General features: G+C 44.3%; 1 protein-coding gene across 2 annotated transcripts in view; it reads left to right on the forward strand.

The window, feature by feature from the left end:
- Positions 1–26,833, forward strand: part of LOC138580191 (alpha-2-macroglobulin-like) — a 574,708-nt gene that overhangs the window by 393,678 nt on the left and 154,197 nt on the right. For both annotated transcript variants that reach the window (XM_069650528.1, XM_069650529.1), the window contains exons 14-15: positions 20,919–20,981; positions 22,305–22,467. In XM_069650528.1, coding sequence (XP_069506629.1) covers positions 20,919–20,981; positions 22,305–22,467 — 226 coding nt within the window. The remainder of the gene's footprint in view (positions 1–20,918; positions 20,982–22,304; positions 22,468–26,833) is intronic.

Raw genomic sequence — 26,833 nt, forward strand, 5'->3', positions numbered from 1 at the left:
GGATAGTTTTTTCCCTAATATGTAGTTTGCATCCGGTTTCCATCTTTCTCTCCGCCCCAGGGGACAACTATCTAATACAAGACAAACAAAAGGTGTTAGCAAATCTGAGGATCTTATTGCTTTGAGAAGATCTTGCTCCAAATTCAATAATTTTCCTCGGTACTCGTACCAACCCAGATTCAATTCCAAAATAACAGCCTCCTAGTGATTTAGTTCCCCTCAATGGCTGAGAAAAAGTTTCTTGGTTGTTAGGCTCCCACCCAGTGTCTCGGTACACACCCTTCCCGGATATTTTGGCTCTCTCAATATCATGAGAAGCTAGGATATGGTGGTGGAGACAGATTTCCCCTCTTCCAATCTCGTTTTCTTGGCCCACAGTTAAGGAGTACAAAGGATTGGAGCTGCCCCAACAACTAAAAGGCCAAGGTCTGAAGAAGACAGGATTCCCTGCCTTCCACAGGACTCCCCTTAGGGTGTTCACCGCACCCCTCTCTCTGAGTCATGGACCCACTACCCACAACCCAATCTTACTTTCCATCTGATGCTGCACTAATGGTTTTACCTAAATTAATCTCTCTTTTCCCTGTCCTCTCTGGCTCTCCTTTTCCATCGCCTCTATCTTCACTTGCACCTCTGCAATGCTCCAGTACATTCAAACTACCTGCCTAGGTCTCAGGGTTCACCTCTTTCTCCTGACTTACCCCTGAACCAATGAAAGGAAGCTTTGAGGGTTCTCCCACCAAACAATTATTTGAATAATGGGGTAAAATGGTACATTATACAGCACACTTTCTGTAAATAAATTGGGTGAAAGGCCAGACAGTTTGCAATCAGTTTTGTAGGACAACACATGAAATATTCCAATAAATGCAAATCAGAAATAGTACACAGGAGCATTTCCCAATATATGCCAGTATAAAAAATAGTGTACGCTGGCTGTGCCCATACATTTGCATGCTGGCTGGACCAATATATGCCAGTATTCCAATATAAGAACATACTGAAGTTTGCTTTGTCCATAATGTCAGTAATGATAGTATAACAAAACATGTCCAAGCTAGCTCTGCCAATATTTGCTAGTACCCCCACATAAGAACATCCTGCTGTTGCCTTCACCATTACAAATGCAATGCCACAATAAGAAAAAATTGTCAAAACTGCCTGCACCAATATAGGCCAGTCTAGACACATAATAACACTTATCATGCTTGCTTTATCATAGATGCCCAGTAAATAAAGTACCATGCCATAGTAAGCAGTGGCTAGACTGGCTGCATCAAAATGCCAGTACAACTTCGCAATAATCCTCATTAAGTAGGGCTTTGCAAAAAGATGCCAATAAAACATGGCATGTCACTTTAATGGGCTGGTCCACCAAACCACCTGTGCCTCGCACTAATACATAATCAAATTGATACCCATTCACCCACCAGTCACTCAAGCATACACCTTGTAACACATGCGCACCCAGAACATTCTCTTGATTCTCTGTATGTGCACCCATCCAGAACATTCACACTTCATTCTCATTTTTATGACACAAGCACTCACACCCATGCATACACACCATTCACGTGCATTAATGCATATATACCCACTGAGGGTTAATATTGAAAAATGGTGGAGAGTTGGATCCTGGCTGGCTCTACACTACAGTTACCAGAATTCCCTGCTGCCACATCCTGGTACTTACCAGAGGGAGTCAACCCTGAACACCTGAATCCATTCAGCCTCCCTGAAGAATGCTGAGGCATGAAAGCCCTCTAGGAGAACATCTTCGGACTGTTTGAGCTTACTGCAGCTGGGACCTAGAGTAGCTCCCCTGCCACCATTCCTTTTTCTTTATATGCCTACATACATACACATCTGACATGCACATTATTATTATTATTTATTATTATACAAAATAAAACAAGTATTTTTTATCTGTTTCCCTCCCAACTTCAGAAGCCAGTGCCAGAAATGTGACCTCTCCTCCTTCCTCAGTCAGATGTTACACTTCTCTCCTTCTCTTTTCGACCTCCTGCAACATTCTTCCAATATTCTGTTTCTCCTCCTCTCCCCTTGTATAATGTTCCTCAACCCACACCCTGATCTTCTCTGCTCCACTTTCCTTCAACCTCCCTCTGATGTTTGATTTCTGCTTCTATCCTCCCCTCCGAGCACCTTCCTCCACTCTCTTTTGCTGTCACTCCTTACTCTTATCATTTCCAAATATGAGCTTCCTCTCCAAACACAGACACAACTCATTTGATGTTCTCAATTTACATAGGGATTTGATCGATTTACCTGGGCCGTGCTAGCCCTAAGTGTATGCAGCTGGTTTTCAGAAACATTCAATGGTTCGAAATGGAGGACTGCAAGAGAGAAATTGGGCCTCATTCTGAGGTTAGCGGTAAGGGGTTAACGGCGCCGGTAAAGGTGCCGGTGCCGTTAACCCCTTACTGCCGCATTACGAGGTCCTTTAGCGGTTCCCGCTAAGGGCGGCTGTTTTTACCAGGCGCCCTTAGTGGGAGCCGCTAAAGGACCAGCATGCTAACAACGGGCCCGTTATTAACGGGCCCGTTTTTAGCATGGTCCCCATTCCCATGGAGCCCTATGGGGGCTCGAATGGGGATGGGTTCCCTGAATGGGGAAATACCGGGTCCTCCAAGGTTGGAATGGCCCGGTAATTCCCCATTCAGGGAACCCGGACCCGGTGTGCGCTAAGGGGGTAGCCATGGTGCTAATAGCGCCATGGCTACATCCAACCTTGTAAGGACCCCCATTGACTTCAGTTGATAAGAGAAAGGCAGCATGCACATGGCATGGTCTGACTGCCCTCACAGTGTGGGTCCCCTGCTCCTACATGTGGCTCCCCCCTTGCGGTCCCGCCAATGACTGGGTTACAGCACCTGTAACATGTTGGAGTATCTGGAATGCAAACTATGGTCATGCTATTGCAGGAGAAATATAATGGGTTCAATCTCAAATGTTGGGATTCCCTTAAGGGGAAAGTAAGATGGCTAAGCACCATAGTAGCGTTGCTACAGGATTTGACTAACGATGCCTTTAATGTTTATTGCACCATAATGACTTGCTCCGGCGAGCCCCTGCCACATACCCATGGTGTGGTGGCAGTTACCAAGGGCTCCTCCCGAACTTCCCCATGGGTCCAGCATCATGAAGCAGGTGGCGGCTCCTAGCCCCCTTGGTTATTCCACCAGCCATCTTTAGGGTCAGGCAGAGGACTTGGTCACAGAGAATAAGCCATGCAAATGAAAAAGATCAAACGAGGGTTGGGCCCATTATCCCCAATAGCACATAACATAGATTTCACCCCAGGCTTGAAGGTTTCTGGGTAGGTTGGAAAGGCGCAGACACCCTAACACTGCAGGACATGTACCAAAACGGTGACCCAATCCCTGGGGGAAAATGAAAGGTTCAGATACATGCAAATACGACACTGGAACTCCCACCCATCAGTGAAAAGAGCGGGTACAAGAACACTAACAGGCTTGGAACTAACAATGCAAGAGGGGAAACCAGAGAGAGGGATATCTAGAATTTACAGGCTACTCGATGGAGCACAACCAATGGACAACCTAAGATATAAAGAGAATTGGGAAAAAGATGTAGGAGAGCCGATAACGGAGAGAGAGTGGGACCAGATATGGACGAGAGCTCATAGATCCTCCAAATCTACAGCAATTAAAGAAGCTGCATATAAATTATGCTACAGATGGTACATGTCCCCCCACAAACTACACAAAATAAACTCAGAATATCCCCCAAACTGTTGGAGACAATGTGGAGGGAGAGGAGACCTGTTCCACATGTGGTGGACATGCCCCAAGGCGATTACCTATTGGAAGGAAATACTGGGACACATCAAAGACATTACTGGCAGAGAATTACCACTATCACCTAAAGTGATCCTGCTGGGGGCGGAGGCAGAGGGTATATATGCGGCATCAGGGCATATATCCACTCTAATAACACACTTACTATCGGCGGCATGAATGACATTGGCACAAAGGTGGAAAACGCTAGAGGGCCCACCGACACCATGGTGGTGGGTGAAAATATGGGGAGTAATGGCAATGGAGAAGGTAACTGCCATAAGAACAGAGACTTACCAGAGATTCTTATCCATATGGTCCCCGTTTAGAGACTTGGTCGGAGACAGGGAAGCCCATTTCTATAAACCAGGCAACCTCAGAAATATATCGATCACCTAACAACCCAGAGTGAAGAAAGAGAGAAAGAATCAGCACGACAAGAAAAAAGAACAAGGCGAAAAAGTAAAGGGGGGAGGGAGTTAACTGTCTAAGTGATACACTCAAGAACCTATGTATGAAAGAAATGATCACTGCAGAGTATTTAGCCTAGGTGAAAAGACTCTGGAACCTAGAGATAAAGGACCTGGGGGGGGGGGGGGAATAAAATTAAGAATGAATCGATAAAACTGAAAATTTCTGTTGTATAGCAGCAGACTATGAAGTTATGACGCAGACTCTTATCGTCAAAAGCTATACTCTTGAACATTTGTTGAAAGTAAAATAATAATTTATAGTTTAAAAATTGGAGGCAATTTACACAACATCGGGTGACATTAACCCTGAATGAAAATTTGGTTTTATGCATTGTGTTAACACAGTATAATGTTTATATGTTGTAATTGACTATGCTTCTATCGAAAAATAAAAATGGTTAAAAAAAAAATGGGAGTATGCATGACTTTTCTGAAAACTTGGTATACGCTGGTATGTTTTCTTCTGGTGGTATATTGGAATTGGCAATACAGGAATAGTGAATAAAATGGTCAAATGCTGTGATTGCCAAATTGATAATATAGTAGAATTCAGAAAACTGAACACAGTCGAACAGTCGTATAGTATAACTGAGAGTATACTGGGAAGGTCAAACTATAAATATATCAGGGTTGTAAAATGTAAGATTACATTAGGGTTGGCAACATTAGAATGTACAAGGACTCTAAAACTGGGAATATCCAGGGATTGTTCGGACAGAGAAAAATGAAGGTTGTCCAACATAGAGTTTAGTATCTTTGTCAAACTGGGAGTGTACTGTGTTAAATTCGTAGTTCACTAGGCTTGCCAAACAGGGAATATATTTGGATTGTCAAACTGGGAATAACACAGAGGTCTGGCAAAGTTTCGAACTCTGGTAAATTTCCCAGTGTATCGAAAAATCTGGATATTACATTTTTGGGGGCCCTAGATATTTATGGTTAAGACTCTTATGGGATTCAAAACAACCTATATGATTGCATACAGATCTATTTTGTTATCAGTGTGTCCATTATATGACTTGCTGACCTTATTGTTAGGACACCTTACCTAAGTCCCTCTGACATAACTAACCGCTGGCTCCTTTTCTTTACCCATGTTCATCAAAAATCAGTATATTCACAGAATGTTAGTATACTGAATTAGCACCCGGGATGGGGGAGCCAACCAATCAGATTGCTCGGTCCATGGGCAGAATTCCACAATCTCAGCCTGTGTTCCAAAGAAACTGATGTCTGCTCCCGTGTCCGTCCATTCTTCCCCCCACTCTATGCTCCCCCTCCGGCCACTGTCCCCTTCCCTCTCTACCTCACTCAACTTATACTTTTGCCAGCGGTGCAACTGTTGCCGCCACACCAACCTCCAAGGCCGCCATGGAATTGTAAGAGGGGCTCCATATGGAGATCCGTCTTCCAGCGCCATGACAGCCATTTTAGGTACGTTTTTCTACAAATAAACAGGACGCAGCGAGTGCATCATGTTAATTCATACAAAATACATGATTAAAAAATCTGTGGTGCGAATAGCAATAAGTGGCAATAGCGCCCGGGACCATCGTTAAGGCCCCCCAGATCGGGTGTTACTGCTTAAACAGTCATATCTGGAATTCAGCATTATTCAAAATGGGAACCTCAATCTAGGAATGTACTCTGGTTTTACAATCTGGGAGTATACTTGCAATGTATACAGACTGTAAAAAAAGGAATATACTGAGGTTAAGTACCGCTGGGTTGAAGAATTTGAATTGGAAGGATTCGGAGTGTTTCAAACTGGGTTTGTCATAATGGGAATATAGTGGAGCTAGACAAACTGAATACTTACTAAAGTGAACATCCCTGGAATATATTGAATTTGTGCAAACACGGAATGTGAAATTGGGACTATACTAGGATTTTGTAGTTTTTTAACTGTGCCCTGTGAGTAAAACCGAATGGCACAGTGTGGGACACTGAAAATGTGCAACTGTTGCGAGAGTGCTAGAATTCTGCAAACTGAGTATTGTGAGCACTGATGCCCTCATTGCAAGTTTGATGGTAACTTTAAAAATATGCAGCATTTGCATCCATGCCTGTTTTTACCAACCGCTTTGATTGCATTATTTTCTGTGGGCAATTCCCATGACACCACATGTGGTAAATACTGCCATGTGCTGTTGTACAAGGCTATGTGTGGTTGGTTTCCTTGTTGCGGTGTAGTGAAGTGCGTACGGTTTAGTGTTGCAGTATAGTGAAGTCCGTTTGTGGCATGTGAGACTGAACAAGCCCCCAGGTGGATGCAATCACATGAAAAAGTGGATGAAGGACTGTAGCCCATAAACCCCTCCATGGAGCTCTGTTTACGGGGAAGATGATCTTCGAGGGAGCCCTGGCCGCCAGGCGGAGGATAAGAGGAGACCGCTAGCTCAGAGGAGTAGGAGGAGACAGAAGCTCCTGTACCAAGTACAAGACCCTCTCACTTGCAGTTCAGTAAGGATCAAACATCGGCATTATATAGGCTGAACAGAGAGGCCCCCATCACCCCCCTTACTGCAGCGTATTTCTACAAAGCAGCATCTGCATACACACTGCCCTAGCCACTCTGCAAAAGATGCGGGCAGTCCTGCACTTCTGTGCCACAGGAACATTTCAACATACCACCGGACTACTGCAGGGAACATCAGTCCACTTTCTCTAGGGTACTGGGATGCCTTCTTGCCACCCACGACTATCTTGACATTGTACTCAGCACAACACAGCAGAGTGGCATTCTAGCTAAGACCAGTTTATTTGCCATCACTGTCTCCCCTAATGTGCTGAGTTTACATGTCTGATCACACATACCCCTGAACCCCCGCACCTATGCCAGGGAGCATTTGTTTAGGAACCAGAAACAGTGGCCGTGCAGAGGACCTGTAACACCACCCACTACCCTATGCGCTGTTTTGTCCCTTCCCCCAGATCGACGCATGACTCCATGACCCTGTGGGACAGCACTGTGCACAGGTTCATTGAATCACTCAGGCAAACAACAACCTGGCGGCTAGGTTTGTGACTGAAGGAAACATTTTAGTGTATACAAATGATTGAACAGCCCTATAAAAACTGGTTGAAGTTTCATAAAATTCAAAACTATATTCAAGAAAATCAAGACCTGGTAAATACAGGTGCCAGAGGGATTTGGTGGAGACTAAACTTTAAAGATCGAATTGAAGCGAAATCTCAATCCACCTGTGTCTCTGAAAAAGATTGGATCAGACACTTTGTCATTTTTTGGTTTAGTGGGTGATGAAAAGAGATGTTGAAATCATACTTTGACAGATATGATATCAACGTAGTGATAGGTAGGCTGAATAATTTGAGGGCCAACAACCCCGATGAAATGACAAATAGCCTCCTGAAAAGTGAAATAGGGCTCTGGGTGGATATTTTGTATAACTTATTTATACAAATAGTTAGTTCTGTTTCTGTACCAGAAACCTGATCTCTTGAAATTATTTACCTATATTCAAAAAAGGTAGTGAGGAATCCCCTGTAAATGATAGGCCTATCTCGCTGATCGACACCTCTTCTAAGATACTCGCAGGCTTTGTTTGTAAAGATCTTACGAAGTGGGCTAAAAGCGCACATAGATTTACATGTCTTACAAACTAGCTACATGAAGGGGATGGGTACAAAAATAAGTGTGCTAGCAGTTTTGGTATGCTTAGCGCAAGCAGGTTGAGGAACAGGGCGATCGCTGTATATTCAAAGCCTAGACCCGTCCTCTGCGTTTGACAAGGTAGATAGAAAAAGACTGCGGGCTAAGCTAAATGCATGGGGGATATATCCAAGACTCCTCAACATGTTACAACTGTTTTACACAAATAATTAACTAAAAATATGTCTTAACTTAGATGGTGACTTATCTACCACAGTGGAAGTTGGAAGAGGTGTGCGTCGGGGATGCGCGCTGGCACCTACAGTCTTTTTACATATATGTTGCAGATGTATGGGAGGAAAGTGAGAAGGAAATTACTTATCCCACCAAACTAAATGGTGTAAATGTTTACTGCATATGATCTGATTTTGTTGTTTTTTACGCCGGTAGGGTTACAGCGGTTATTAAACAGAGTAGCTTCTTTTCTTTCTGATAATAAAGTAGTAATTAATGCTGTAAAGTCTAGAGTTATGACGATAAATAAGAAGTAGTGAAAACAGTACTGTTGGACTATTATGAAAAAATTAAGGAGGTTGATGCCACCATTTATCTAGGGTTTAGTTCCTCTGCTTAGATGAAATTAGAAACACATGAAGAAAAAATGGCAGCAAAAGTTATATGTATTTCACTGATGAAGGTCACAACTAGTAAACTATGTGCCTTTTCACTCTCGCCCTTGATTGAATTTTATAAAACGAAAGTGTCTGCTATGGTTTTGTATGGTATAGACTGGTACACTTTACTGATAGGAAATATTTCGATACTTTGGAGGGGAGTATTTGGAAATTGGTATTGGGTTTGCCTAAGCCAGTACCCATTAGTATCATCAGACTCAAACTGGGGTTACAGTCCTGGCGGTCTCTGTACACAAACAGGTGCATTGGGCTGTATATGGAAGTGGTGAACAAACTCAGCCACAGGTCGTGTCTAACTTTAGATGAGACGATTAGAACTGAAACCAATGCTCTTATGGTAAATGTTAGTAAGACTGCACCAGCAAACTGTTCAATATATTAAAATCTATAGATAAGCCAAAAAGCTTAACCCCAGCCTTCTCGCCCACCCAAGAAGAATGCGACGCAACACAGATCGCATTCTTTAATAAAATTAACAAGGCCAGGGATATCATAGCCAAATCCCAAGCTGCCTCTAAATCCTCCACCAAAGACACACCAAAGGAACTTGTACACCAGACGACCCAATTCAAATTCCATCCCATCACTACCAGCGATATGATAAAAACCCTAGCATCCATGAAACCCACCACGTGCGCGGAAAACATACTCCCGGCCAACCTGATCCTAGACCATCCAGCCATTTTTGCACCAGCTCTAACCAAAGTAATAAATACATCTTTCCGTGACCAAAATGTACCTAAAAGCATAAAAAGGGTAACAGTCACACCCCTTGTAAAAAAACCTAACCTAGACCAAAGGGACCCAAACAACTTAAGACCCATAACTAACTGCAATTTCATACTTAAAATCATGGACAAAATTGCCACCACACAACTTCAGGAACATGTAGAAAGCTCTGACCTCCTCCATCACCAACAGTCAGGATTTCGACCAGCACATAGCACAGAAACAGCTATGCTGGACCTACAGGCTAAGATGCTTAACATTATTGATCAGGGAAAAGCTGGACTACTAATACTTTTAGATCTGAGCGCGGCCTTTGACTTACTAGACCACAACTTACTTAAGTCAGCTCTAAAAGAAACAGCAAATTGCTCAGACGAAGCTATAAGCTGGATCATGTCCTTCCTACAAGATAGAACATCTAGAGTACATTGGGGAAATCTATTTTCAATTGAAAAAGTAATTACATGCGGAGTCCCCCAAGGTGCTAGCATGTCCCCACTCCTGTTCAACATATACCTTAGATTTCTATGTATAGTCCTTGATAACATCAACACGTTCTTTACCAATTATGCAGATGACACTCAACTGGTAATAGAACTAAGTGGAGACCATCAAAAGGACAACAAAAAACTTGACACAGTGTATAAAGCAGTGGAAAATTGGATGGATCAAAATTGGATGTGTCTAAATGGCAATAAAACCGAGCTCATGGTTTTTGGCTCCAATTTGGTCAGATCCAAGCTCCAACCCGCATATAACACCTTTACCATCAAAGACACTCAAATACAAGTCCTTAACAAGGTTAAAACCCTGGGGATGATGTTGGAAGCATCTCTAGGATCCGAGGCTCAAACCCTCTATGTGAAAAAAACATGCGCCTATCATCTCCGCTTATTGAAAGCCATCAGACCCTATCTATCGGAGGAAAACAGTGCCACGATTGCAAGAGCCACAATTCTATCTCGCCTCGACTATGGCAACGCGTTAATTCTAGGCTCTAACAAAAACTGTTACCACAGCTACCAAGTCCTGCAAAATAATGCAGTAAGAATCATCAAACAAATTCCCAGGAACCAGCATATTAGCGAAGCTAGGAAAGAACTACACTGGTTGAAAATCGAGGAAAGAGTCCAATTTAAGTCGCTCACACTCACACACAGATGTATATATGGCAAAGCCCCAGCATACATGAAAAATAAAATCATTCCATATAAGCCCTCCAGAGAGCTAAGATCATCCGAACATGGTCTGATTACGAAAGCTCCTTTCAGACTCAAAAACGGAGCAGGCAAATCCTTCCCTGTCACAGTAGCAGGCCTTTGGAACAATCTTCCGGGCCAGATAAGGATGGAAACCAACTATCAACGCTTTCGAAAACAATTGAAAACTTACATCTTTAAGTAAAACATATAAATCTTTCTGGCCCAGTCCGATATCCTATATATATCTGTCTTGTGCTTTGTGTTAGTTACCCGTCACTTGTTTCTCGTGTGCCTGTTCCTGCGCCCCGAAGCTTGCGAGCTACCGGCGCAATATAAATAAATAAATAAATAAATAAATAAATAAATAAATAAATAAGATATGTGAGAGCTATATGCAAGAGGTAGGACTGGATCTTGAAGAATCTAAGTAGGTCATTAAGAAGAAGATACAGAAGTGGGATAGTATTGAAGATGGGAATGATTTAATGAGATTACATATGTACACAGATGTGTCCTTCTGGTACTCGACTGCTACTCATATGAGACCTTATTTGATAAAAATCCCCTATCAGGATATGAGGAATTGGTATTTGAAGTGTCGCCTAAATTGTTTACCAACCATAGAAGTTATGGGACCCAAGTAGGGGATCCCAAAAGAAATTAGATCATGTAGATTATTGGACAGGAATTGCCTAGAGACTCTCTATCACGTAGTAATGGACTGTCCTACATTAGCTTCAAGAAGAACACATTTTTGGGGTAGTTTGTGCACTCTGTGTCCTCTGTGGCTTTGAACAGCTTATGGGAAAGATCAATGAGTGGAACACAATTGTCTTTAATGATTGCTCTGGTAAGATTGTTAAAAGAAATGTTTAAGTAATTGGAAGATGTTAAAAGTGAAGGTATGAAAATGTTAAAAACAGCGTTGATCACCTGATTTTACTTATACAATAATGGACTGATGTGTGTGAAGATATTTTGATATATTTGCATAATCACTGTTTGCTGTATTGTCATAGATATGTGTTATATTTGTTTTAGGCTTGGATGTATTTATATTTGATCTTAATGACATTGAATTGTAAAGAATTCTGTAAGGTGTGACACAGACCAGATTGAGACATGACTCCACGACTCTCTGGGACAACACTGTGCCCAGGTTCATTGAATCACTCAAGCAAACACCAACCTGGCTGCTAGGTTTGTGACTGAAGCAAACATTTTAGAACCAATATTTCCCGTCCCCACCTAAGGTAGTCAGGTAGTGTCACAGGGTACCTCCTATACAACTCCTGTGTTTCCCTGTTTTATTTTAGATCATTATTTCCAATCGATGTGATTAACAACCGCAACATCCATGATGCACTTGCTTATGAAATGAAAACAGGTCTGGGGCTTGGTGTCCCCGGTGACTCAAAATAAATACAGTAAAATAGACTCTATGTGGGGTGGCCATGGTTCTTGAGGCCCGTTTACATCAGTGGGGATTTCAAGAGTCAATTGCTACCATTAAGCCCCTCCCCCACCACCTCATTTCATCCCTGTACACCTTTAAATCCAATGACTTACTAACCTTGCCACAGTGTGAAATGATGACAGCAGTGCCATGACCATGCGCAGGGTTAGTTGGTGGCAGACCAAAGATATCCATGTCCCTGCATGCACAGTGCCCATGATTATGCTGTAGAGCCCGGCAGGAGATGCTGGATACTGTGATGAATCCTGCAGAATCAACATTGCCTAAGGTCTCCTCCCAGGGGTCCAGGGGAAGACAGTTGCTATCTGATCCTAACGCTGAGGGTGGTATTATCCGGGTGGATCCCCTTGGAGCAGAAGGCCTCCAACAGAACAGGAGGACTCTGATAGGAGAGACACAGTATTTATCTTCTTCAGAGAGGGATATTTCTATAGTGCCAGAATATTTATTGGCTTCTTTTAAGAGTAAAACTTCCCTTCACAAGGTTACCCACATTAATGGTAGTGAAAACACTTGTGATCAACAGGAGAAGAAAATATGTGAAATTCAGAACTTTAATATCCTGACTTCTGATGAATATAATTCTCCCTTGAATCTAGACTAACCATTGAACCCTTTAAACCCTTCTGTGAAGATCCATTTAATACCCAGAGTAAATCCAATAAAGCTGAATTTTGTATTCATGAAATAAAGGAAAAGGTAATCGGAACATTGGGGACGTCAAGTCCCACAATGCCCTAAGTACTGGGATGAGTAAGAGGGACTCAGAGGCACTAAACTGCAAGGTGCAGTCTAGAGGTTCTCATGACCCACGCCTCAGCAGGACCTTTGAATATATAAGGCCCACTCAGGTGCAGGCCATTAAAAGCAGAAGCAGAAAACGAAGGTAGAGTTGCAGAAACCACCAGTCGCAGTAGCAGTGGAAGAAGAAAGGAGCCGCCGGAGCCGTCGCTATCTTTGAAGTGGATGTCGGTCCTGAGACGGTCTCCAAGGTTGATAACCTTAATTCTAGAGATTGTGCAGCAGGAACCGTTGTTGGCACATGCTTTCCCCCTGGAGAGAGAGGCTCTCCTGATTGCGTGGCGCATCCCGGTGGCTGGCGAGCACTGGTGTGCACTAGGAGTGAAAGAACTTCCTTTCCGGAGCAGCGCGGGCCATGGAAAAATCAAAGCAGTCAGACGTGCACGAGGCGGCAGAGGAAGCAGAACGAGCAGTGGCAGCGGATCACACAGACGCGTGTGCAGAAAAGAAATCGGTGAGTTTACCATTGTCGGTTAATCCTGGTACGCTCCGTAAGTGACCACTGACGACTGCCAGCGGTTTTGAATACCAAACTAATATAACAGTCACATTGGAGAAATAAGAACTTTGTAAAGAGGCAAGAGGAGAAGGATTACAATCATTGCTATAAAAGCCAATACTATTGCCAAAGTAAAGAAAGGGCAATACTGAAGCAAGATAAACTATAATCACCATTGCCAAAGTAAAGATGAAGCAATATTGTACAAAACAGATCATCCATGTTGGCTAAATAATAAGAGAACATTGTTGCAGGAAGATTGTGACCATTGTTTCCAGAGTGAGGAAGAGGCAATATTTAAGCAAGATATCACCAAACATTGCCTAAGCCAAAAAGGGACAAGTGTAATAAAGACCCATTGTCAGCAGTTCATTGATGTGAATGATGGAAAACAAAAGTGGCAGGAGAAAAGCCCTCCTGGTATAACATATCAAGGAGGAGAGGAGCATAACCTGCATTGCCTGTGGCAAATACAAGAGTGGAACTAACAGCACCAATGTGTATCATGTTTTCCCAAAAGAAGTTGTGAATTTCAATGTTGTTGAAAGTTAAAGATGTTCTAAAGGTTTGAACTCACCACAGAGTGCTTGTAGTAGTGTTAGGAGATTTTGTCCTGGAAGGGGATTATATAGGATACCTTTAGTGATAGTCCTGGCAGGTTAGTGGACCAGGAAGAATCAGTGAAGTACTACATCTAGATCTAGACATATGCGCCCTGACGGAAACGTGGGCCACTAGCTGCTCTGGTCCCTCCCTTAATCTATCAATACCCGACAGGTTTGCTCTGTTACATTATGACAGACTTGAGGGATGATGTGGTGGCATTGCCTTAATTTAAAAAAATGCTCTTTCCATCTGGGAAGTGCAAGGTCAAATTATTGAAGGCACTGAGTCTTCATTTTAAAGTTGGCATGAATGCGGACACCACAGTGAACTTTGTACTGTTATATCGCCCGCCTTCGTCGACTGCTAACTTCTCTGTGGCCCTTTCCAATTACCCGCTACCGATGTTAAAGCCCAACTCGCAATTGATTCTCCTCAGAGATTGTAGCTGTTGGCTTGGCCACACTGAGGACCCTCTAGCGGCTGAACTAGATCAGTCTCTTTCTGACCTTGGCCACCTGCCAAGACACCCAAATCAGTCCTTGACAATGGTCCGAACATGCCTTTGTGCATTTTTCCATCAAAGTGGCCTTTCTTCTTAAAATTAAGAACAAAATGCCTGGCGCCATTCAGGTTCATAACCTGAAACATCTTACTCTGGACAAAATCGAACCCCTTCTTGCCCATGTAATTAATTTCATGGAGCTGATATCCCTTCAAGACATGTCTAGAGTTTAACAGCGAACCTGGATCATATTTCCTCCAGTCTCACTCCCCTGAAATCTAAAAAAAACCTTTGGGGAAAAAAAAGTAAACCATGGTTTTCAAACGAGCTCCAAAAACACAAATCTTCGACTTTGAAGCTGTTCCACTATTGGAAAGCTAATACCAGCCCAACCTCAATTAGCTGACAAAACATATAAAACTGTATTAGTGGAAGCAAAAAAAACACCATAACTCTAGAATCCAAAATGCCAAATCCGATTCTAAGGAACCTTTCAGAATTCTGAAAGAACTTGAGACTATTCCCGAGCTGCAGGCGCACACACCTCTATTGGATGCAAACTGGTGTCAGCAAGTTCCAAACGCAATGCACAACAAACTTCTAAGCATTAGAGAGGACATGGCGCTAAAAAAAAGAGGCGTTTCCTTTAACTCCAGATCTTAGCAGCCACAAGTCCTTAATCAGAAGTCCATTGATAACCCAATTAACTTCCACCCGATATCAGAGGCTGACCTGAAGAACGTGGTCGAGCAACTTAAGGCTACCAGATGCAAGGGCAACCCTGCTCCTACTTGATCATCAAATCTTGCCCTCTGGCACTCTTAAAGGCAATCTGAAAATGTATGAATGCCTTCCTACTTGAGGGATGTATTCCGGATGACTTAAAACAAGCCTCGGTTACCCCCATTTTGAAAAGACCGGGGCTGTTAGTAGACAACCCTGTCAATAACAAATGCGCCTTTTTTGTTAAAGATTTTAGATTGAGTCGCCTATATGCAGATCTCGCAGCACCTGAACCACCTCCCTATTCTGAATCACTACCAGTCAGGATTTAGACAGGGCTTCGGCACTGAGACTTCACTGCTGTAGTTGAAGTCCAGACTCTTTGGACGCACGGACACAGAGCTATCCTCTCTTCTAGTCTCTTTTGACCTGTCGTCCGTGTTCGACCTGGTTGTCCATTCCATCATGGTTGAGGTTGCCAACTTTCCCCCCTCTGCAGCATCATGGATTAGCTCTTTCTTGGAAAACAGACGGAGCAGGAGCTGCCTCGGGGAGGTATAAGCTGCTCCTGCTTCTGTGCTCTTTGGGGTGCCGCAGGGAGCTAGTACCTCCCCCTGTCTTTATAACATCTTTATGCAACCTTTCTTTGTTATGCTGAAGCAGGAAGGGATCTTGTTTTCGAATTACACCGATGATACCCACTGTGTCATTCCGTTAATCGATGTGCACTCTAAGGATGTACAGGAGCTTAATAGAATGTTTACCCTGACTGAAAATTAGATGATATGCAACAACCTTGCCCTAAATAGAGGGAAAACGGAGCTGATGATCATTGGTAACTCTAGGACCTTAGCTAAACTGGATTCCGCTTATAATTCTTTCAGGTTAGGGGTGGTGAAAACTATCCCCCAAACAAAACTAAAAATTGTAGGCATTGTACTTGACCAGCTGCTGAACATGAGGGCCCATGTGAGCAATACTGTCTCAGCGGGTGTCTATTACGTGAAACTGCTGCCTCACCTGAGACCGTTTCTCAGGCTAATGCGGAATCCATAGCCAGAGCTATCATTGGGGCAAAGATCGACTATTGCAGCAACCTTATGGTCGGTCTTTCCTAGGCTGACTCCAATAGACTCCAAGTGGTACAGAATTGAGCAGTAAGCGTGGTTGTTGGTTTATCCCGCTGCAATCATGTCTCGGATGTCAGGCGTGACTTACACTGGCTCCCAGTAGAGGGTCGAGCCAAGTTTAGATTATTGGTCATTACCATCAAATGCAGACTTCGCCAAATGCCACCCTACTTGCAAGATCATATCATCGAGAAGGTTAACGGCAGATCTCTAAGGTACAGTAATCAAAATTACTTGGCTCTTCCATGCTCCAGAATGAAGATGGTCGACAATGGTGCCTTCTTCTTTGCTGCCCCAAGTTGTGGAACCTGCTACCGCCGGACCTAAGAGGTCAGGTTTCCCTGATGGACTTCAAGAAAGGCTTGAAGACCTGGTAGTTCTATGGATTCCCTCGCTTAGACACAGTTTATTCAGCTTATTTGACCTACCGGGACATTGTCCTTATGCCTCAGGGTCCATGGTTGCATGATACAAATTAATTAAAGTAAAGTAAAGTATGCGGGTGATCACGTTCTTTCTAAACATTTCACTTTATTGCTGATTCTGTGGCACATCTGGATGAACATGTGGCATTTCTTCTGGTACTGTACAAGTGGGGCACTACCATGTAAGTCATGGTCATACTTCTGACCGTATGGTTTAGAGAGTTAGCAATATGTTATGCTTTCAATGGGTTGTCAACAACAACCCTCCTTGTATGCTTTTTGTCCTGTAAGTCTCTGATTTGCCAAATACTTCTTCTACGTCTGCGGTGTGCAATGAAGTCCCTTGGCTCTCTCTCAGTGGGGATACCAGAAGGGGTGCCTTTTCTAGTTAGCAGGTGATAGGCCTGAGGGTTATATGAGGAGGATGCTCTGGTCACATGCACTTGAACCCCATTTTAGGGAGGGGGACAGTCACATGCTGCCTACAAGGGACAGGGTCCCTTTAACCTTTAAGGGTCGCAGCTGCTACACATGGGAAACGGATAACGTATGGGCAAGGGACATTAGGCTCTCTCATTCCCAAATCACAGTGCTTTTGCTTCAGTTGAAGCTGGCGACTCTCAGGTTACAGGCCCTTTAAGGAAATTGAGGCATGGCAGTCCTGCAGAACCAGTAGCTTTAGCCCCCTCAGTTCCTCTTGCACAGGTATCGGAATCCCATCTAAATTTACAGAAGGAAATAGAGTAACGTGAAGTAGGGAGGGAAACTTGCCAGTCAACCCGCCTTCTACCCTGCAAGGGCTCCACTGTCATAGGCCCTGATTATACGTTTTGTGGTATATCCACAAAAGACGAAACATTGCAACTACAAGGACCACCATTCCCTGCACCGATAGATAGATGAACTAATCATCAACACCTGGGAATGCCTTCCTGAAGAGAGCAAGAGACTTGAAAGTGCTAGGAGAACACCACAAGAGTTGGCAGGTACACTGTTCAGAACAGGATATATATCTAATATATAAATAGGCTGGCGGTCATTGCCCCATAGTTAAGATGATATTTATTTATTTATTGAGCATTTGTTAGGCACCTATACAACAAAATGGTGTTTTCAGGCATCACAGGGCAAAGGTGGGAGGGAGCAGGGGAGTAAAAAACAATGGCAAAAAAAGTAAATCTACAATTGTGGTCCTACTAGGCCTTGTGACATTCAGACATGCAAGTGCAGTGAAGGGAAGTGCTGGAGATAGGGGAGGGGGAGGTAGAAAGGTATGGGCAAGTGCTAGTGGGAGCCTGGGAGGGAAGTGCCACGTGGTGCCAAGGGGGAGGCCACTGGCTAAGTGCTAGGGTGGAGGAATCCCAGGTGCAGAATGCACAGCTGCCAGTCAGGGGGCCCGCAAGGGCAGTGCTGAGGAGGGTGCGAGGGGGCTGGTGATGACTAGGTAGAGGACCTGGTAATCTGTGAGATTCATGAAGGACCGGTCCCCCAGTCTCAGTGGCAGTGGGTGATTAGCAGGCAAGGTGAAGAGGGAAAGAGGTAGAGAAAAGCAGAGGTTTGCGGAGTTTCCGGAACTTTAGGAGGTCCGGCTCAAGTCTGAGAGGGGCAGGGAGGCTGTTCTAAAGAGAGGCAATTGGCGAAGCAAGAGACCTGCCCCTACTCTCTGTTTGGAGAAGCTTTTGACATGCAGGGAATTGGAGTTAGAGGAGCGGAGGGCTCTAGAATGGCAGTATTTAGCGAGAGAAAGTTGGCGATAGCCTGGCCCAGGCGCAGAAAGCCTTGTGGATGATGCAGAGGGTCTTGAATTTGATCCTGACAGCCATCCTTTATTGGACTTGTATGAAAGACCATATACCGACGATATAGTTAAAAACAACGCAACATAATCATCATCTGAGAATGTACTTGCATCGTTGATACCTAATTCAGCAAACTGGCTTTAATATAAGCCACTATTCCATACCAATTAGAATATGGATCAAATATGACAACTGTCATTTCATTTGAACAAATCAAAGAGGAGATTTGTGTCTTAACCAAATGAATTATTTTATTGACCAATGTTATATACCAAATATCCATCTTGACAAAGATCAAGATGGTTGAAATACATTTCAGCTAGAGCTAGGCATACAGAAATGATTTGTGTTCACGGAAATGTTCTGGTGTGTAAATATTCAGATTTGTTTCTATAGCAACAAATTATTGGATAAGCGCAATCTTTCTGGTTGACCAATTTGTAAAATATTTATTATGTAAAAGGTTAGGGTAATACCTATGCTCACCAGATTTTGCAGCTATCCCTCCATCCCATCTTTTAGGGACTGTATTTAGAATCAATAGCCTAATCGCACCCCAATCCTGGATTGCCACTGTACTGATTATTTGCACATTGGCTAGTGGGCCCCAAAGAAACGTATTGGTGCAACATTTACAGTGGCCACGGCTAAACTGAACGGCTATTGGGTCCCAAAGAAGCCTATTGGTACAACACTTACATTAGCCATGGCCGTAGGCCAGGGTTAGTTGGCCCCAAAGAAACCTATTGATGCAACATGTACAGTGGGCATGGCCTTCAGCAAGGACTAGTGGGCCCCAAAGAAAACTATTGGTCCAACATGTACAGTGGCCATGGCTGAATGCTATGGCTAGTGGGCCCAAGGAACCTATGGGCGAAACATGTAAAATGTTCATGGCCAAAGACCATGGCTAGTGTGCCCCAAAGAAACTATTGTATAACAAAACCCTTGAAATTCTGTGAACAAACTTTATTTAAGAGAGAGTTAAGGTGATCATATCTAACAGGAAATAAACATAGCGACTAAACCTTTCAAATACAGTGAACAAACGTTGGTTAATGATGCCTGCAATGATGACATCTGTGATATCATGACTGTGATCATCTGCTGCACATTAGCGGGTGCAGAGTTAAGGTGAACTTGCTTGAAATGAGAGTGCTGAATTTCAGTGGTTTTGTTGCATTCAATCTCACCTTAACTCTCTCTCCACCAAGGTTTTTCTGTGGAATATATACACACACGCGCATGCACGCACGCAAATACACACATGGGATAATTTGCATACTGACAATGTTTTGCTTACCAGGCTCTGAACTGGAGGTGAACTTCCAGTGGTGGCTGCTGGGTGGCGCCGTGGCATATGTGACTTGGCTCAATTGCCTTATTTCACTATGCATACACATGTGGGATGTTCTATAGCTATGCTCGAAGAGAATAGACCATGTGACCAAAGAGGGCAATGCTACATGGACTGCAGACTGTTACTGGGACATGATCTGCCCCACCAAGCTCCTACCATGTCATTGCCCTGTGGATAAGGCTGCCAGGGCATTTTGCTCACAGCGTGGGCACACACACACCATGTCCTGCATGGACTGCACTCTGGGCTTCTGTCATTGTGTATGTGGAGTAAGGGCATAGCAACAGTTGGCAAGGGGGCTAAGGCTACATCCTTTCTGTGGCTTATTTTTCTCTTTTGTATCCTGACCTGTTCTGCCTGTCATTGTTACGTAAAGGCTATCATTAGCTTGCACATTAGGTATGATGTTATTAACACACATGCTATAGATTTAATAAAAAACATATTGCTTGGAAAATAGAAGTGCTTGAATAAGGGCATCGATATTGCTTTTATTGGGAATACACAAATCAACATGGGAAGCGGAGCCATTGCCCGAGTTGGTGAATAAGGGCGCAGGAAGCCCCTATCCCCCACACCACAAACCCACCTTGTGTTGATCTCGGTTGGTTGTGACTCGTGTGCCTGAACTCCTCATGGTGGCCTTGGGGGATTGGGGCGCGGGTTCCATTTTCACTTCCCTAGTCCATTCCCTGGGCTGTGAGTTAGTCCATCCCTGCTGAAACATTCCCCCCCATGCTGATCTTTGCTTCTCCCATTCATGATACTGTATATTCGTCTTGAAGTCCTTGATCTTTTCTTCGTGTCACCCTCAGTACCCTTCTCTCTTCTACTCTTCCGCTTTCCCATTACCCCTCGCGCCTCTCCATCTTTCGACCGCTTTCTCTCTTTCTCACTCTGCGCCTCTGTCATCTCCTCCAGTATCTTTTCATCCTTTCTGTTCGTGTCTCTTTTTGCTCTTCTTCCGTGTACTACCTCTCCCTATTGATCTCTGGTCATATTGTGTGTGCTGCTGTGTCCAGCGTGTTCTCTCAGTTATTATTCCTTTGTCTCCCCCCTGCAGAGTGATGTTGCAGGTACTGCACAGGTTGTCATTGTTTTCTTCAAAGCTGGAGAGGATGCTTCGGTGAGTAACCCGCGGTCCTGCGCCGCACCACTCCACTGCCAAGGAGCTGTCCTGAGGGGGAACTAAGACCGCGCAAGGAACTCTGGGAATGTTAGCTGCCCTTTACTAATAGCGCGTGCGAGGAACTCTGGGAATGTCAGCTGTCCTTTACTAATAGCGCGTGCGAGGAACTCTGGGAATGTCAGCTGTCCTTTACTAATAGCGCGTGCGAGGAACTCTGGGAATGTCAGCTGTCCTTTACTAATAGCGTGCGCGAGGAACTCTGGGAATGTTAGCTCTCGTTTACGAATAGCGCCAGTTATTCTACGTCTGAGCCTTGCACTGACCTGGGCCAGGCTCCTTCTTTACCCCAGTATGTGTCGCGAGGTAGGATCAGTCTAGGGGTGGACTGGGAACCGAAAGAGGCCCTGGATTTTATTCTGAAAGTGGCCCCAAATCACACATCTAGAACAACCCTATGTGAAAATACCACGCAAAAGAGGCACAGGGGGCAGAGGCCTAGCGGGTAATCCCCAGACTTTCATATAGACCAGTCCACCCCTGGATCGGTCCCTTGCTGTACCCCCCAAGATGAATGTTTATAATGAGATTGGAAGCTCTCTCACTTGTGCTATTGCATGCCTATGTGTCTGTCTGTCGGGGGTTCCATCCATACTTGCGCCCAAGAGCCTACACAGCACCGGAACTATACCCCACACTACATTCTAAGCTGTTTCTGGTTCCTCACTCTACCCTGGTGTGTGTGGTGAACTGAAACTGGCCCCTCCATCTCCTCCAACATGGGGGATGAGGTGACATAGTCCCCCCCCCCAATACCCCTATTCAAATTTCCGTAGTGAGCTAATGCAGGGACTGTGTGTACCCCAGTGGGTATAGTGCACTAGCAGAAGTTCCAGCGCACTTTACCAATCCTCGATGTACATCCTAAAGTGCCCAGCGTTTGGGGTACGTCCTCGATGTACCCCACTTTGTATGGTGGCTTCATCGTTGTTGTTAGTATGGCATTTGACACAGCCTTCTCAATCAGTCCAATCTTAATAACTAATTCCATCTAATTAAAAGTAAGTTAATGATGAGTGGTCCCTTGCCCTTTGTGACGCACACTGTCAGCATAAGGAGACAGCAGACAGACGCCATTTAAACATATAGTGACTGCCATTGACAAATGTTGGGCTTGTGCATTAGAATGTTGGCAGTCGGGCCCTGCCTTGTGCCATTCTGCTTGTGGTGACGTCCACTTCTGGCTCCTTGCTGGCTGAACAGAGAATTATGTTTCCCCATACTAATGTTCAGCGTGGGGGGGCTCTTTCTCCATCATTGCAGGACCCGGTTGTCAATTTGGCTTTGGGTTTCTTGGCCAGTGTGGCGCCGAGCCTAGAGGAGCCCTTTGAGATGGCCATGGCCTGTGTGGCCCTTGCCACCGCAGGGGATGTGAAGAGTGCCAAACCCCTGCAGGAGAAGCTGATGGGACGAACATTGCAGAGTGGTATGTATCTCGTAGGCTGGGCCAGTGGGACTGGGGGTACAGTGGAGGAAGATGGATGCCACCTGTGCCTAATGTTGCAGAACTCTGCTCTGATGCTTGGCAGAGCAAAGGACCAAGATGAAATTCCCTATCCGTAAAAACCTCAGACATTGCCACCTGATGTTGCTTGAACTGATGAGCTGAGCTATGCCCCTCCCACCCTTGGGCTGCGCATTCGAATGAAAGTCTAACCATGATTGTGGGGTACACCTGGGTTGAACCGTGTGTGCCCGCTGCTTACTCGTATCCTTTGGGGCATTTGATGTCTGCTTCTTGGCATACTGTAGCAGCTTGACTTAGCATTCGTACCTGTTCTCTTACGCTGGGTATTCGTGGAGTGCCTTTTTGCAGCACAGTGGCTGGCTGTCACTATTTCTAAACTCCCAAAAGGAGGACAGTAAGTCAATATTAGTGTAAAAGACGTCTTAATCGCCCCACAATATTTAGTGAGGTCGGTACAGGATTCACCCACTTGTTCAATCCAATAACCATTATCTGCAAATCATATACCCAAATAACCATAGAACTTTAGTTGTTCCAAGATGTCACCATACAAGCTGATATTAGTTTTTTGGATTTTTGAAACTTTGGGTCCAAAGACTAAAGTCTTGGTATTTTCGGTATTAATTGCAAGTTTTAACCTTCACAACAAAAGCCTTTAAAAATGCATTCAAGGTTGCTCTCAAACCCATCTGTGTCTTTGCCATGATCACTGCATCATCCACAAAGAAAAGCGCGGGTATAGGTTCCACGCCCAGGTTGGGTCGATCCATGCAATTCGCACAAAGCACTTGTATTACCTTATCAATATAGATGGAAAACAGGAGAGGCGCAAGCCCTGCCTGGCCCCCCCTTTTGACAGGAAATGATTCTGTAATTTCTCCTCCCAACCCCAGCTCACTACAGCTTCATTACAGGAGTACAATTGTTGGATTATAGTCAATAAATGACCGGGAAGGCCCCTGCTAACCAGAACCTGCCACAGCAAGGTCCTGGGGACACCATCAAACGCGGTCCTAAGGACTATGAAAACTGCGTAAAGTTTGGTTCTTCTCAGGACAGTATATTTCTGAACCAAAAGAAATAAACAAAAACCTTGTCCAGCGTTCTTTTACCTGCCTGGAAACCTGCTTAAGGGGATCAATGACCTCGTTTTTAGTAACCCAGTATTGAAGGTGCAGGAGGATTTCTTTTGCAAAAACCTTTCCCACACTGTCCAATAAAGAGATTGGCCTCTAGCTCCCTGGGAACTCTCTCCTTCCTTTTTTGTAGTTTGGGACACTGGTTGCATGCTGCCATGATGATGGAACAATGCTCAGACTCGGCACCACATTGAACAATCGCCATATTAGTGGGGTACAAATGATCATTTCGTCTTTATACAAATCGATAGGTATGTTACTGGTCCCCGGGGCTTTCCCTCCTTGCTGTGATTGGAGTGCTTTTTGAACATCGGTAAGACTTGACTGATATAGAATCCCCATCCAATTTCTTGAAATGAGCTCTCCATGCCTCTGAAGGTACGCTGCAGGAGATTTTGTTCTCGCCCATTGACTCTGTCATTCGCTAGTTCCCAAAAATGTTTGGTGTTACCTTGGGTGACTGCCTGCATTAGCCCTTTCCACTTAAACTTCCCACATGCTTCCTTCTTTCTTGTCAATACAGCATCATAATTTGCCCATAACTCCTGCCCCGTCAACCTTTGTACCAACTTTTAAGCAGATTATTAACTCAAGTCTGGCTGATTTGCACTCCTCATTATGCCAGGGTGTTTGTTTAATAACCTTCCTTCGAATCAATGGTCTGGATCTGGTAACTAGCTGTTGAAGGTCAGAGACCAGCTGTTTAAAACCGTCTATCGCTGCTAAGTCAGGATTTGGGTTGTTTGCCCATAACAGAAAAGTTCACGGCCTTAAAAACACAAGCTAATTTGACCGTTATGGGCAAACAACTTAAAGTAAATGCCTCCCCAAGCATACCCTACAAATGCACTCCTCCCCCTTACTTAGCTTTTGGCGGCACACCTCGTCGTGTGCCGCCAACTCCCTGCCACACCGGTTCCCTTCACTTATGTGCTTGGGAACCGGTACTGCAGGGTCCTTTCCTTTTTTATTTTTTTCTTCTAACTTAATTCCCCTATGCAGGGGACACACCCACAGTCCCGTTCCCATTACAGTGAGCAAGAAAGGCAGGGGACACCCCCGCAACCCCTGTTCCCCTTGTTCGCTATAATGATCATGTATGGCATATTTGACCAAATTTATGGTTGTACTGGATTTTCGTACATCCTAAATTCGGTCAAATATCCAATATGGTTTATTATTTTCAGTCTATTTGGTTAATTCAGCTAAATTGTGGGTATCCGTTCTAAGCAAACAATCCAACTTTGCATTGTAACATATTTCGAGTATTTCTGTATTCAAATTAATCAATTTAACAGCTCGATGGGCGAGGCCCACTACATCTATCACTGAGGTATTAACACTTAGTCGATGATTGTTCATAAGATCAAATAAGGCTCCGAAAGTAATTGCAACTGGTTTGTGATTGCTTACCTGTCGCTCGAGTACCAGAAAGCGATCACAAACCTGTAGCAATTACTTTCGAAGCCTTTTTTGATCTTATGAGCAACCATCGAGCTATCAAATGGGTTAATTTAATATCAGGTTGACTGAATATTGAAAGTCCTATAGACAGCTGCACATGGGCTCTGCAGTTGTATACCTCCAATTACTATACAGAATTCTAATCAGAGCTCCAAACACCTGCACTTCCCCAGCCCCATTGCGTGCTGTTAGTATTATGATCTACAATGTGATGTAGATCATAATACTAACAGTATGGGGGCTCAATCCCATGTTTGTAAATTAGCATAATTATTACACACATTGTACTTTGTTGGGTCATAGTGACCTTTAGATTGTGGTGTGCTGTATTGTACAATACGTTCACTGAGGTTTTACCCTGAAGAAGTTCATGGTCGTAACTGGGTTTCAAATTGCTATTCACACGTTTTGTTCATATTTTAGAATGTTCTTGTTTGGAATAGAGATTGATCCTTTTTTGTTTTCAATATAATTGCTTTTTGTAAAAGGATTTGGATGTGTGCTTCGATAGATTCATTTCTGAATACTGCGGATTCTGATTCTGCCTCAACGAATGTGGTTCTCTGTTCCCAGTAATGACTTACAAGGCTAGTATATGTTAACGGGGGAGGGTGGGTAATGAATCCCCTACTAAAGGCATTTCTTGTCCCTGTTCATGTTTAGAAGAAAGACTAAATCCAGCCTTATTGAACTTCCATGGTCATTATTGTGACCAGAGCCTCAGAAGGCCTAGGATGGGAATTACTCATGGATTTCTTCCTCCCACAGAGTACTCATTTTAGATGGAGTCCCCAGTGTCAACTGTTCCTTGGAAATCTTCAGCCCCCACGGGGGCCAGAGCGACTCCATGCCAGGTCCTCTCTGTGCCTTCGACTCCTTGACTACAGAATGGGTGTCATACATGGAGCACGCTGTGCCCCATGACCTCGGTTCCTTTTCTCCAGACACTCTGCATGCTGTTCAGAATGACATCTCTTCACAGAGAAAAACTCAACTTTGTTATGCCCGGTACCTCGAAGGCCTCAGACGTCATGCCTTGTAAGGACAGCAGGAGAATAATGGCTGTGTCTGGCCCCCACTGTTTGTGCATTTGATGCTTTGTGTCCACACATAACATGGATGACTGCAGTTACTGTCAAGTCATGCATCTGAATGTCCTTAAGGAGTGCCTGCAAAGTTTATTACAGCCCTTCATAAGGATAGCTCACAGCCTCCTCCTAAATCCTTGGGAGTCTAGGGATAAATCGGTAGAACTTATGGAAAATGTAGTTAATGGAGACTCCTTAATATTCCCCCCTGAAATGCTGTCTTTAGAAAGACAACGTCTCAAGTGGAAAAGTCCCTGGGACTGTCAGCTTGTACCAAACCAATCACACAATAGGATCTGACTGGCATTCTGCATTAGGGTCCACATAAGGAAACCCTGCTTCCATTAATTCCACCAGTGCAGACCCAGTCAAAGCATTCGGGAATTAATTGAACTCAGTCTGCTCAAAGGACTGAAATATGATGGAGCACCGGCCTGCCACTATTGACCCAGAGTTCCTATCAACCATCCCACAGCGGAACTTTGCAATGGAAGCTTTGACAGCAGGCTTAAAGTCGCCTACCTTTCCTTCCCTCCCTCCTGATAGGGAGAAAGGGAAGCAGGTGCAAAGGGCATGATGATCTGTGCCTCCACGGTGTGCCCTCCATCCAGTCAAAGCAACTTGGCCCCGGCA

Source organism: Ambystoma mexicanum, chromosome 3p (genome assembly GCF_040938575.1).
Source record: "Ambystoma mexicanum isolate Mex_15411 chromosome 3p, UKY_AmexF1_1, whole genome shotgun sequence".
NCBI lineage: Eukaryota > Metazoa > Chordata > Amphibia > Caudata > Ambystomatidae > Ambystoma > Ambystoma mexicanum.